The following is a 14894-nucleotide window of genomic DNA, read 5'->3' as shown; positions in this document are numbered from 1 at the left end:
TTGCACTGAGACAGCATGCAGGGTTTATTTGTTTTAATGGGAAGAGAAATCATTAGAGATGACAACAAGAAAGAACCTTAGGAATAGTATGTTTTTAACTGGAGACCATCTTTGAAATTATAGGGGACATGTCGCTTGTCTGCATTTTCTAGGGGAGGGTTTTTAGCTTTTACAACATTCTCAAAAGGTATTCTTGCCTCCCCCAGACTTAGGAGCTACTGATTTCAGCCTTTTCCTCTCACGGGAGGAACAGTTGAAATTCAGGGTGTAGTATAGACTTGTCTGAGATCACATGGTTAGAGTTGAGCCTTGGAGGCAGGCCTCCTTGCTTAACAATGCTCTTTTTTTCATTATACCTTAACCAGATACCTCATAATTTGTAGAGTGAGGTTTAAATGAGATGTGAGTGGGTTTATAATACACAGATCTGCCCTGTATTTACTGCTACTCCGTCTTTCCAGAATTCTGAGTTCTTTTCCGACAGATTTTCAAGAGCAAACACAGTATATCATTTCTGTCTAATAAAATTGAAGTGGTTTCTGGAACCTTTCCTCCTCCAAGAATTGAGTCTTTTGGGTAAAACTCCCAACTGAGAACGTGGCCACAAATAGGCTAACTCTTATTGAACTAGTCATTCAGGTTTTTTAATGCCTTCCTTTTCTAGAAAGAGCTGTTCATTTTCTGTTTCTTAGGCGAGGGAGCTAATGTTTGTCAGATTACTGTTTAGACCTAAGCTGTCTAGTACCATAGCCGCTAACCATATGTGGCTAATTGAAATTAATTACAATTAAACAAAACAAAATTCGGTTCCTCTGTCACAGTAGCCATATTTCAGGTGCTTAATAGCCATATTGGAGAGTGCAGATACAGAACATTTCCATCATTGCAGAAAGGTCATTGAACAGTGCTCTTTAGAGGGTTGCTAGTGGAAATGGGGAGAGTGTCATATAAAAAAAAAGTCGGCTTTTTGAATGAAAAAAATCTTTCAAGTACCTGTTTGGGTGTGGTGGCCTTAGGCAGATCATGAAGCACTTCAGCCATAGATCTTTCATCTTTAGTCATGAGCCCTGTCTTTTGTGTAACACCTGGGCATTCTCAAAGAGTTATATCTGTGGTATCCTTTGAGCCTTATGCTATAAATCTGTGGTAAGGTGGGTGAGACACCGATTTTTTTTTTTTTTTAAAGATTTTTATTTATTTGACAAAGATCACAGGTAGGCAGAGAGGCAGGCAGAAAGAGAGGAGGGAAGCAGGCTCCCTGCTGAGCAGAGAGCCCGATGCCAGACTCAATCCCAGGACCCTGAGATCATGACCTAAGCCAAAGGATGCCTGTCTTTTTATATGTGAAAAAATTTGAACCTGAAGCAGCTAAAGGATCTGCTCAAAGTCACAAACTGGCAGGTTGTAAAGAATTTCTTACATATAGTATTTACTGCATGTCTGAATGAATACCTGGATGAGTCAATGAAGCAGTTTGCTTAAGGTGATGAAACATGAGAGAAGGTCTGGAACCTCTGACCACTGGCCAGATTTAGTCTTTTCACCTTTTACCATATGAAATTGTTATAATGTGGGGCTAATCTTTGAGTTGATGAATAACTATATCCCAGGAGTGAATATAAGCAAATGACCTGTCAAAGCTAGTGGTCCTAAATTTGCTGAGTCAGAGGAATCACCTGGGGTACTTGTTAAGCATACAGATTTCCATACCCTCTGGAGATTCTGATTCAGAAGAGCTGATGTGGGACCCTGGGATCTGTATATTTATCAAATACGCCTAGTGCTTCTTAGGATCTGCTGAGTTTGGGAAATGACTGAACCTTGAGGCCCTGGCAGAGATAGGGGATCGTTGGATCAAGTGGCTACTGTCCTCTTTAGGAAAATAGATTCTTGAAACCTGTTTGTGTTTGACTTTCCTCTAGCCATGGATGCATCATATGATGGTACTGAGGTAACTGTCGTGATGGAGGAAATTGAGGAAGCCTACTGTTATACCTCCCCTGGGCCACCCAAGAAGAAGAAAAAGTATAAAATACATGGAGAAAAGGCCAAGAAACCCAGGTTAGCCAACACCTTTTGGTAGCTAGCATTTATAAACACAAGCTGCTTGGAGAGCTGTGTTGAGGAAGACTTTAGGCTGCCGGCTGCATCCAGACTCATTGAGAGTGCCATATTCATTGTGAAGTCTTTGGATGGGCAATGTGTTGTGGGGTGAGGGAGCTGGGGAATAGGAAGTTGTGGATTGATACCCGCAGTTGCTATTCCTGACCGGATCTTGATCATGTTTTCATGCTGTCACAGGAAATTGTACCATACAAATGATGGAAGCTATGTACAAATGAAATAATGTTATTTATTATTAACATTATCGATTTTTAAGCATTTAGAATAGGAAATTCATTAAAATATAGAATTGTAATAGATCAGTGATAACTATAAAGATTATCCATGCTATAGCTCTAATCTCGCTCTTAACTGAATCCTCTAAAACTTCTTGCTGAGGTTACCACTTTTGGGTTACTTTGGTAGTTAATTTACTTCCTTTCTCAGTGCTGTTGGCCAGTGAGATGACCAGAGGCTTTGTGGAGAAGTAAAGCATGTGGGTGATAACCAGACTGTGATTAGGCCCCTAACCTTTCCCAAGAGTGGGATGGCAGTGTACTTGTTTATCTTTGCTCATACTTGCCTATAGAGCCGATCATTCCTGCAGAAAAACTGGTCCAAGGAAAAGTAAGTCAGATAGGCTTTTGCTTCCAGGTTTCTGGAGGGAAAAACCTGTACACCGATGGGGCTGTTATTTATGTATTCATTTATTTCTTTTTAAAAATTTTTTTTAAAGATTTTATTTGAGAGAGAGAGGATGTGTATGTGTGTGAGAGAGAGAGATCACAAGCTGAGGGGAGGGATGGAGGGAGAAGCAGACTCCTGCTGAGCAGGGAGTGGGTTGTGGGACTTATCTGGCATTGACACTTAACTGCTTAACCGGATGCTTAACTGCTTAACTGAGCCACCCAGGTGCCCTGAGCTATTATTTAAATGTTTGTTTGCTTCAGTTCCTACTTAGATAAATGCTTTGAAATGAAAAGCTAGGTTTTTGCCTCTTCACTAGCAAACCCTGACACTTCACTGGTTGAATGAGGGAAGACCTTAAGTTATTCCTTCCTTTAGGTCGGCTTACCTTCTATACTATTACGACATCTACTTGAAAGTGCAGCAGGAACTCCCCCACCTCCCTCAGTCTGAGATCAATAAGAAGATTAGTGAAAGTTGGAGGCTCCTCAGCGTGGCCGAGAGGAGTTACTACCTGGAGAAAGCCAAACTAGAGAAAGAAGGTTTGGATCCTGTAAGTAATTTTTTTCCCCAGCTAATTTCCCCATTCGGTCAGTGGTGAAGGCCCTGGGAAGAGCCCATCCCACTCTCTTTTTTTCTTCTTTTCTCTTCTTGGAAAAACTTCGAGTTGAGTCCATTTTATCTTCCTTAATTTAGTAGTTTATAAGGCATTTTTTCTGTACCCCATGAGTTTTCACCTTACTAATTGAAAGTAATGAATATGTGTTATATTGATTGCTGTCAGTTATAACATAATCAGCAGTTAGGCTGGTGAGTGTGGAAGTAGATACAGCTGCTTTGTATAATGTCACATTCTTCTATTAACACTGGTGGTTGTGCACAATGCCAGAAGCAGAAGATGATGGAGGAGACAGGCCTGAATTAAAGAATGCGTAAGGATGTGTTCTAGATTGTGTCTGTCAGCCATTTTGTATTTCTGGTTCACAATAACAGAACACTGACAACTGTTAATACTGCTGGTTTTTTATTAAACTGAAATTGCTTCAGGAAAAATAACTTTGTTGTTGCAAGGTTAACACCTTGACTCCTTTTTTCAATTGAAACATTGTCTCTGATTTCTTCTTTGATAATGTAGAGCCAAGGTTTTTCAGGAATGCAACAGCTATGTTAGAGCGGAGGAGGTTGTGTTTTCTTAGTGGAGGCCGTCTACCACTGCCATTTAGATTATTTTGCTCTTAGTGGCTTGGCATTTCTCTTTGTGGAAGAGTTTTGTGTTATCTAAGGTCTTGGAGATACCCGTCTGTACCCCCTCCTTTTAAAATTTTTTTAAAGGATATTTATTTGTCAGAGAACACAAGCAAAGGGAGCAGCAGGCAGGGGGAGAAGCAGGCACCTTGCTGAGCAAGGAGCCCAATACAGGACTGCATCCCAGGTCTAGGATCATGACCCTAGCCAAAGGCAGATGCTTAACTGATAGCCACCCAGGCATCCCTGTACCCCCTCCTTTAGATGATTTGTTTGTAAACTGAATCTGGGAGACAGTTCCTTTGGGGAAGGGGAAGGGGAGTCTGGGAAAAGTATACATTCCCTTGGTTTCCCCATCAATAAAGTTAGCAACCTTTTTACCCCGATACAGGAAAATTTTGCCTATTCCCAGAGTGATAATGGTTTTTAAAGCTACACACTAATGTAGGCCCTTTTTAAGTCTTTTAAAACATTTTTTTAAAGATTTTATTTATTTATTTGACAGAGAGAGAGATCACAAGTAGGCAGAGAGGCAGGAAGAAGGGGGGGAGCAGGTTCCCTGCTGAGCAGAGAGCCCGATGCAGGACTCGATCCCAGGACCCTGAGATCATGACTTGAGCTGAAAGCAGAGGCTTAACCTACTGAGGCACCCAGGCTCCTCAAAACAGTTTTTAAATAAATTATCTGCAATGATTTTTTCTTATCCATGTGGGGACTTTATATCTGCCATCCTCTCTAGAACTACTATCAAGAACATGAATTGATTAGCTCTGATATTAACTAGCTGTGACCGTGGAAGAATTGCTTAACCTTTGAGTCTTGGTTTCCTCATTTGTAAAGTGGGAAATAATACTATCTACTCATAGCGTTTAAAATAGATAATATAAGCTCTTAGCTGAGTCCTTGACACATGCTGCCTTGGTCAGTGAATACCACTCTTCAGTAGGTTAAGTGTCCAGGGGCCACATGATAAGAAAAGGTGGTATTTAAGAGCATGAGTTATCCGAATGTGCCAAGACTTAGTAAGGCTTTGGGTGCTTTGTTTGACCTCTCTGAGATTGCCTGGTGCGAAGGTGAGACCCTCCTGCCTTCATACTTCGGGATCCTGTCAGAGACCTTGTGGCAGCCTGGCTTCTCGGCAGTCCTTCCAGTCTCTTGCCATGTGGCAAGGCCCATAGTTCCAGTGTCATTCAGGTTGGCCTGGTGTCTAGGTGCCTGGATTGTTGATTAAGTCCAGATCATTCTGTGCATTTACTACCACTCAATCTTGCTCTAACCTGTCTACTTCAAAGGGTGACTTGAGAATGTTATTTCTCCATTATCTCTCCAGTAAAGGCTCCATAAAGGATTTGGCCTGTTCGCTTTTATGTTTCATCTGAGTGCTGCTTTCAACTTTCATCTGAGTGCTGCCTTTGTACCTTAAGTAGTCTCATCGACTTCTTGCTTTTGATGTATTTAAGGATCTTTTTGTAATGGACTTAGTGTTCCTTTTAAAAGATGCATCTGAAATTATTTCCTTTTAATTTCAACTCTCACTTTAACTGTTGACTTTGAACTTTTCTGTTTTTCTTATTAGTAACTTGCAGTTTAATTTGAAAAAATAAAGCAAAAGTACCCTTTTTTTGGCCATGAGCCGTTTTGCTTTTAGTGCCTGGTTTCCTTGCTCTTTAGAAGACCTGGTTTGGAGTCTTTACTATTTAATAATTTTGTGTTTGGGGGAAGTTTACCTCCCCAAGCTTCAATAGGAACAATAATAGTACTCAACTTAATAGTGTTGTTAATGATAAGGTCAGGAAGTTATTTTCTGAATGTTAATTTACTAGTTAGTGTTAATATTTATATCCCCCCTCTGCTGCCCCCAGTATATACAGGTTCTGTCAGATAACGCCATGCATACATACATTCTTTCTTGTGAAGTGATCGGTTCATCCTTTGTTTTATAAGTCTGGGAGAGAAACCAGTATTATCAGAATTCTTGCTTGCTGCCTTGAGTTCCAGTTTGGCCTGTTGACTTGTATTTTATGCCTTTTGGGGTTTTATTGAACATTATACTTTCTGGTTTTTAAGTCTTTGGCTACTTTGGAATCCTAATGTTTCAGAGCTGGAAAGGAACTCGTAAATAGCTAAATTCAAATAGAGCAGCAAGACCCAAAAATTGAAAGTATTTGCTCAAGACTGCAGATCTGAGATTCCAGCTCACCGTTTCAAATGCCAAGATCAGTGTCCTTTCCAGAGTCGGATCCCTATTACCTGTCTCCTGTGTGACTGAGCAAGTAAGCTACTTGGGCTAAAGTGTGATTCAGAGGAGGACGACATTACTGTTGACAGAGGCTGACCCTCTTGAAATCTTAGGTCAAGAGAGGAGTTTTTGTGGTCCCTTTTGCAGAAAACAATCCAAAAAATGAAAAAAAATTATAGATGTATGTGTATGTGGTCTCACACCATTTCTCTCTGCTTGCTTCCCCCTCCCTGGCTTCCTGGTCCTCAGAACTCCAAGCTTTCTGCACTGACTGCTGTGGTTCCGGACATCCCAGGTTTCCGCAAGATCCTCCCCCGCTCAGATTACATCATCATCCCCAAGAGCAGCCTACAGGAAGACCGCAGTTGCCCTCAGCTAGAGCTTTGTGTGGCCCAGAACCAGGTGTCCCCTAAAGGACCATCACTTGTGTCCAGCAGTGCCCCGGAGGCAGTGCCTAGCCATGCAGGCATGGCAGAGCAGTGCCTGGCTGTGGAGTCCCTAGCTGAGGAGGTGGGAGCCCTTTCCCAGCCGGGTGCCGTGCAAGAGATCACCACCTCAGAGATCCTTAGTCAGGATGTGCTCCTGGAGGAGGCTTCCCTGGAGGTAGGGGAGAGCCACCAACCGTACCAGACAAGCCTGGTAATTGAAGAGACTTTAGTGAACGGCTCACCAGACCTCCCTACTGGAAGCCTGGCCGTGCCCCACGCCCAGGTTGGGGAGAGCATGTCAGTGGTAACTGTCATGAGGGTAAGTGACTTTGGTACTTATGTCTCTTTTACTTCATCTGGAATTCCTACAAAGGTAGCTAGCACCATGCAGTGGTAATTAAGAGTGCTGGTGTGGACTTCTAGTGGGACTCCAGTTCTCTTGAACCTTTTTTCCTTGGGCTTGCTTTAAAGTTCTCTTCAGTTTCTTAGGCCCTCTTACCAACTCCTTTTGCCCAGCACAGCCAGGACTTTCTTCACCTAAGAGAGTACATGAGGTGCATTAACAGCATTTCAGTGATACGGGTTATCCATGAATCAAAGCTAGAGCCTCTCAAGCTGTTAGGATTTTATGTTCCCTGAAGATTGTCAGCAAACACAGTGGCACCTTGAAAATTCAGGAGAATTTTCAGATGGTCTTCCTGGATGCACAGTGGGTAGGAAAAAGGAAGCTCTCTTCAAGGCCAGGTTGATTGGCTGGCCATGCCCAGTTGGGAAGAGCAGTCTCAGTGATCCCACAGCCTGGTCCCCCTGGAAGCTCTGGAGCTACCACCATGCCCTCTGTTACCCTGGGTAATGTGGCACCCTCAGAGTAGGACTTCTGCTCAGGCCAAGAGGAATGTAGGATGGCCTGGATGTGAGAGCAGGTAGCTCCTTGGAAAGGAATCTGTGGTAGGCCTAAGTCCATTTTATTGTTTGTTGCCTCAGGACTGTTTATGATAATGAAGCATGCCACCTGCTTGCTTAAGGCAGATCAATAGGGTGTCAGCATTTGACAGGGTCAGAATAGTTGGGTTCTTTCACTAACCACTTATGTGATCTTCGGAGTCCTAAGTCTCTTAGGACCTCAGTTTTCTTATTTGTAAAATGAGGATAGCACATTCTTCGTGGTAAAAGTTTTCTGTATCTTTTTTTCTTAATTAAAGTTTTGAGATAATTGTAGACTTATTTTTTTGGATAAGCACACTGTGTCTGGTTATTGGACTTGATCCGTTTTTCAGTGTTTGTTGTGGGTGGCCCTGGGTATTCTTCATTCCATCTCAGTAAAACTGTCCTTCTCTCCGTGTGCCCACAGGATTCCAGCGAGAGTAGCTCTTCTGCGCCAGCCACACAGTTCATCATGTTGCCTCTTCCTGCCTACTCAGTCGTGGAGAACCCCACTTCCATCAAACTGGTCAGTGTGTGGGGAGTTGATGGAGATAGGGCTCCAAAAGAATTCTTTTCCAGGTAGTTTTCAAAGTCTCATAACGTTTAGACAGTAGGACTGGCAAAGGCCTCAAATTACTTGCTCTAGGTACACTTTACTGGGGATGGGGTGGTGGGAGGTTCAGTGAAGGGAGCTCTGCAGGCTCCTTAAACTCCTCGAGGTACATATAAACTTTTCTCTTTAAGAGTATTTACCTAGGATAGGTTCAGTGCCTCTTGCAAAATCTTCAGAAGCATACATGATATAGAAAAATTGAGGGCCATTAGTCTGATTCAATCTTACTAGCATACAGATTACAAAAGAAGCCTAGAGAAGAGAAAGGACTGGTTTCTTTATCACTCAAAGCCACTGGGCTGCAAAACAAGCCAGAACCAGGACCCTGGTCTTTTGATTCTCAGTTAATGTTTTTTTTTCATCACATACTGTAGCATCGGGGCTGAGATTTATTATCCCTAAATATTTCATGTTTTTTTTCATGATCCAAGCCGATGGCAGAGGCCCATCCCACTGATCCACCCAGGTGCCCCCAAAACTTTTCTCAATACCTGATTTTTCAGTAGTAATATATAACAGTTAATTTTTTTGCATATTAAACTTCCGTTCTGCAACTTTGTTAAAGTTGGCCTTTTTGTAGTTTCTGTTGCATTTTCTACATAGTTGATCATGTTGTCTTTGAATAAAGATAGTTTTATTTCTTTTCTGATTTGGATTCCTTATTTTTTACTACACTATGTGGGACCTCCAATACCATATTGATTAGAAATGGTGAGAGCAGATATCTTTCTTGTTCCTCATCTTAGGAGGAAAGCATTCAGTCTTTTACCATTAGGTATAATATTAGCTATAGGTTTTTTGTAGATGCCCTCTTCAAGTTTAGGAAGTTCTCTCATATTCCTAGTTTGTTGGGAGCTTTTATCAGGAACGGATGTTGGATTTTGTCAGATGCTTTTTCCTCGGTCTTTTGAGATGGTTGTAGGAATTTTCTTTTTAAGTTGTTAATGTGGTTAATTTCATTGTTTTTCAAATGTTAAACCAACCCTGCATTCTTTGAATAAATTCCACTTGGCAATCATTTCTAGTATATTGTTGGATTTGATTTGCTGAAACTTTGCTCAGGAATTTTGTGTCTATGTGTAGGATGTTGGTCTTTAATTTTCTTGTATAGTGTTTGTCTGGTTTTAGTATCAGGGTAATGTTTACCAAAGAGAGTTAAGACATACTTTTTCCTCTTCATTTTTCAGGAAGAGTTTGTGTGGTAGTGGTATTGGTATTATTTCTTCCTTACATGTTTGGTAATTGCCAATGAGTCAGTGTGGGCCTGGAGATTTCCAGGGGAAAAGATTTTAAATCTAAAAAAGAAGATTTTTAATCTCAAGTCCAATTTTTAAAATACACACAAGACTATTTAGATTATTTTAAAATAATTTTAGATTATTTAGATATAGATTATTTTTGAGTGAGCTTTGGTAGTTTGTCTTTTAGGGAATTTGTCGATCTCATCTAAATTTTCAAATTTATTGACATAAAATTGTTCAAAACACTACTCTTTTTAAAAACTGTGGTACAATATGCATAACATAAAACTTATGAATTTAACCATTTTTTAAGGGTACAATTCAGCGTCATTAAGTATATTCACAGTGTTGTGGAATCATCGCCAATACCTATTTCCAGAAGTTTTCATTACCCAGACAGAAATCTTGGGCCCATTAAGCAATAACTCTACATTCTTCCCTCCCCTAGCCCCTGGTAACCTCTGTTTTACTTTCTATCTCTTAATTTGCATATTATAGGTACCTCACATAAAGGGAATCATGCATATATTGTCCTTATGGTCTCATTTTTTCACTTAGTATGTTTTCATGGTTCACCTGTCTTGTACCATGTATCAGAATTTCATTTCTTTATGGCTGAATAATATTCCATTGTGTGTATATCCTACATTTTGTTTATCCATTCACAGACAGTGATGGACATTTAGTTTGTTTTTATCTTTGGGCCCTTGTGAATACTGCTGTTATGAAATTTAGTGGATAGATGTCTGTTTGAGCCCCTGATTTCAGTTTTTTGGTGAATATACCTAGGAGTGGAATTGCTAGATCATATGGTAATTCTGTTTAAAGTTCCTGAGGAATGCTTATCCTTTAGTATCTGTAGACTGTAGTGATTTTACCTATCTCATCAATGATAATGGTAATTTGGGTCTCTTGTTTTTCCTGACAAGTCTGGCTAGAGGTTATCAATTGTATTGACCTTTGAAAAATCAGCTTTTGGTTTCATTGATTTTCTCTTTTGTTTTTCTTTGTTGGATTTCACTGATATTTGCCCAGATCTTTATTATCTTTTTTCTGCTTACTTTGACTTAATTTATTCTTTCCTAGTTTCTTAAGATAGAAGCTGAGGTCATTGATTTGAAACCTTTTTTCCCTGATACAGTTGCTTAGGGATATGCATTTCCCTCTAAGCACTACTTTGGTGGCATCCCACAAATTTTGATATGGTATATTTTTATTGTCATTTTGTTCCGAATACTTTCTGATTTATTCTTTGACCCATTAGTTATTTAAAAGTACATTATTTGCTTTCCAAATGTTTGGGATTTTCCAGATATCTTCCTTTTACTGACTTCTGATTTAATTCCATTATAGTCAGAACTTTGTAGTTTATAAGACTTAATTCCTTTTAAATACATTGAAACTTATTTTATGGCCCAAAATATGGTTTGTCTTGATAAATGTTCTGTGTGCACTTGAAAAGAATGTCTGTTGAGTTGGAGTGTTCTATACATGTCAGGTTAGGTCAAGTTGATTGATAGTGGTCAATTCTTTTATATCCTGACTAATTTTCTCTCTGCTTGTTTGGTCAGTTATTGAAAGAAGGTATCCACCTGTCACTGTAAATACTATTTATCTGTATCTTATTTCATTTTTTTTTTAGTTTTTGTGTCATGTGTTTTGACTCTTGTTATTAAGTACTTAAACATTTAAGATAGTTATGTCTTTTTTTTTTTTTAAGATTTTATTTATTTTTTTGAGAGAGCAGGGGCTAGAGGGAAAGGGAGAAGCAGACTCCCCCATTGGGCAGAGAGCCAACACACAGGATCCTTAGATCATGACCTGAGCTGAATGAAGGCAGATGCTTAATCATTTGAGCCATCCAGGCATCCCAGGATTGTTATGTCCTCTTGATGAATTGACCCGTTCATCATTATGAAATGACCTCTATCTCTGACAGTATTGTCTGCTATGAAGTTTACTTTGATATTGAGCTTTCTTTTGATTATTATTAGGAAGCTAAATCTTTTTCCAGCATTTTACTTTCAATCTATTTATATGTAATGTACTTTTTTTGTGGGCAGTATATAGTTTGGATCTAAGAGCAAGACCTGACAATCTCTATTTTTTAATTACAGTATTGAGGCCATATACATTTAATGTATGAACATATAGTTAGGTTTACATCTGTCATTTTACTCTTTGTTTTCTGTTTTGTTTTGCTTTCTTTTGAACTGAATATTTCTTATGAATCTATTTTATCTCTTACTGGCTTATTAGCTATTTGTTTTAGTTTTTGTGGTGCTTTCTTGAGGATTAATATGTACATCTTTACCTTATCACAGTCTATCTTGTAAAACCTGTGGATAAACAGTCTATTTTTAGATGAGAAAGTAGTCATATCTTCAATAAGAAGAGTCACTGCAACCTAATTCATGGTGAAATTACAGGTTTCTCCTGAGCCTTTGCTGTCCTGGAAATTATTATTCTTTCATGATTAAATAAGTGTCAGCCAGACTCTTCCAGAAAGCTTTTATAAATAATACTTAAGAATGAAAAAATCAGCCTCGAACACTAGTGTTTTTTTCCTTATTTCTATAAACTGCTGTTTAGGTTTGTGGTAATTTATTTATAGTCGTGGCCTAACTTCAATTTTTACTCTGCTTTCTGGTGGTGTTCAGAATAAATTTTTTTTTTTAAAAAGATTTTATTTATTTGACAGACTTGAGATCACAAGTAGGCAGAGAGCAGGCAGAGAGAGGAGGAAGCAGGCTCCCTGCTGAGCAGAGAGCCCGAAGTGGGGCACGATCCCAGGACACTGGGATCATGACCTGAGCCAAAGGCAGAGGCTTTAACTCACTGAGCCATCCAGGCGCTCCCAGAATGAATATTCTGTATAGAGCCACAGTCTGAGCGAAGGGGAAAGATGTTTTATATCCCAGTAATAATAGTTTCTCACAAACCTGTAGAATCATTTACAAGTTACTAAGTGACGTTTTTCCTTATTTCTTACCTCATTGGCTCTTTAGGGTATAGGAAGGGCGGGTGATTTTACAGAGATGAAACCCACGGTCCGAGAGCTAAAGTGACTTAACCCCAGGTCACCCATTGTGTTAGTGCTAGAGTTGGAACTCAAAGCTCCGTCTCTTCTGGGTGCCACACCACCCATCCTCATCCTTGACTTGCTACCACTAATACAAACCCCTTTTCCCTAGATGTTCTGGCAGAAGGAACCTAGTAGCAGCTTGGTGTTTCCTCAAGGGAGCTTTTTGCTTTTTGGCCAGTCTTGGGGAGGTGGGATTAATATCTTAGTAAACACCCATAAGGAACAGAACAAATCTGACAGGGAAATGTTTTCTTTGCAGTGTTAATCAAAAATGGAGCATGGCTAATTTGTATTTGCAGCTGAAATGTAATAACCCGTTGTAAGCATTCTATTCAAAGGGAAGTCACTGTAATCATTTTCTTCAAAGGGAAGTCAGGGGAGATGGTGAGAGCTAGTAGCTGAATGTATTCATATGCAAATAAATTCTGTTGTGTATCAGAGGACTTGATTTCTTTTGGAATTCCCATTTTTTTTTAAAGTGCTATTGTTTAGTTTTATATCTCTGAACCCTAAGTCCTTGGTTCTCTGATTTTTTTTTTTTTAAAGATTTTATTTATTTATTTGACAGAGAGAAATCACAAGTAGATGGAGAGGCAGGCAGAGAGAGAGAGGGAAGCAGGCTCCCTGCTGAGCAGAGAGCCCGATGTGGGACTCGATCCCAGGACCCTGAGATCATGACCTGAGCCGAAGGCAGCGGCTTAACCCACTGAGCCACCCAGGCGCCCTGGTTCTCTGATTTTTAACAAGAATGAAGATGAAGCAAATTCTTCAAAGTATTTAGAACTGTAAGGTGCAGCCAGGTCCATGGAAGCAATCTCGGACCAAGAATCAAAGACTTCAGAGTTCTAGGTCTAGGTGTGGCCTTCATTCACTATACAATTTGAGGCAAAGCATTTAACTACATTGAACCACAGTAGTTACAGTACCTACTTCATAGAGTTGCTCAGAGCATTAAATGAGATGTTGATAAAGTGTTTTAGCACTGTGTGGTACTTGGCTTAATTAGTAGTAATTATCCCTGTCTTTATATTTCTGATACCTATCTGTGTAACCTTGGGCAGCTATCCTTCCTCATGTGAACCCAGTTCCTCCATTTCTAAAAAATGGATTAATCTTAGGACCTTTACATTTCTGACCATTTAAGATACCATGAATTGGCTATCCTTCTACAAGCTGGCGTCTTCCTGGCATTGTTGTGGTTGTAATGGTCATCATGATCCAAGAGGGGTTACACTGTGGTGTTGATTCTGACCCCCTCTTTTCCTTACAGACCACTACGTACACCCGCCGGGGCCACGGGACATGCACCAGCCCAGGTTGCTCCTTTACATATGTCACCAGGCACAAACCACCTAAGTGCCCCACCTGTGGTAACTTCCTAGGAGGGAAGTGGGTCCCAAAGGTAAGCTCCAGTGGTTATTGCTGCTTTGGAAGCCCTACAAAGTAGGCTTCCTGGTCCCCTTTAGAACAGAGGACTTAAAAAATAAGTACTCGTTCTTATTTTCTGACTATGCAAATAAGTTTCATTGTGACTGTTTAAAAAAGTGAATAAAAGAGTTATCCATAATCTTATTCCATCCAAAGAAAAATCATTGTTAATATCTTGGTGTATTTTCTTTCAGTTTTTTTTCTGTGAATATACAAGTTCTATAGCTTCCCCCTCCCTTTTTTTTTTTTAAAGATTTTATTTATTTATTTGACAGAGATCACAAGTAGGCCGAAAGGCAAGCAGAGAGAGGGGGAAGCAGGCTCCCTGCTGGGCAGAGAGCCTGATGCAGGGTTTGATCCCAGGACCCCAGGACCATGACCCTAGTCGAAGGCAGAGGCTTTAACACACTGAGCCACCCAGGCACCCCCCCTGCTTTTTTTAACTTAATATATCATGCCATTAAATACCCTTAAAGACCATTATCATTAATTGCTTTATAACTTCCCATGAATGACTACACCATGTTGATTTATTCATTTCCTGTTAACGATTAAATTTTTAATGATCCACCCTCCACACTGACTGCTTAGTTACTCAGGTGCATAACTCACATCTGCTCACTTACTAGCTCAAAGTCCTTTCAGTATCCTATAGTTCCTATTACGTGTAGAGGTTTTTAACCTGATATTTAGGTCTTTCATAATTAACTTTCCAAATGTATACCTGTGTCTCTGTTTCTTTCTAAATAAATGACGCCTGATACATGAATGAGCACTAGAGCTGTGCTGCTATGAAGTTCAGTTCAGCATGTTTTTTTGATACTTGTTTTATGCTTTGCACTGATATAAATCATACATACTTGCCACATTTTTTACATAAGACTGTAAAGGTCAAAAGAAT

General features: G+C 39.9%; 1 protein-coding gene across 2 annotated transcripts in view; it reads left to right on the top strand.

Moving 5' to 3' along the window:
• Nucleotides 1–14894, top strand: part of HMGXB3 (HMG-box containing 3) — a 45341-nt gene that overhangs the window by 1347 nt on the left and 29100 nt on the right. For both annotated transcript variants that reach the window (XM_082726277.1, XM_082726276.1), the window contains exons 2-6: nt 1923–2061; nt 3169–3343; nt 6524–7021; nt 8054–8152; nt 13836–13967. In XM_082726277.1, coding sequence (XP_082582403.1) covers nt 1923–2061; nt 3169–3343; nt 6524–7021; nt 8054–8152; nt 13836–13967 — 1043 coding nt within the window. The remainder of the gene's footprint in view (nt 1–1922; nt 2062–3168; nt 3344–6523; nt 7022–8053; nt 8153–13835; nt 13968–14894) is intronic.

Source organism: Mustela nivalis (genome assembly GCF_964662115.1).
Source record: "Mustela nivalis genome assembly, chromosome: 3".
In the NCBI taxonomy this organism is placed as follows: Eukaryota; Metazoa; Chordata; class Mammalia; order Carnivora; family Mustelidae; genus Mustela; species Mustela nivalis.
The sequence above is the reverse complement of the archived record's forward strand: the minus strand, read 5'-3'. Positions and strand labels throughout refer to the sequence as shown.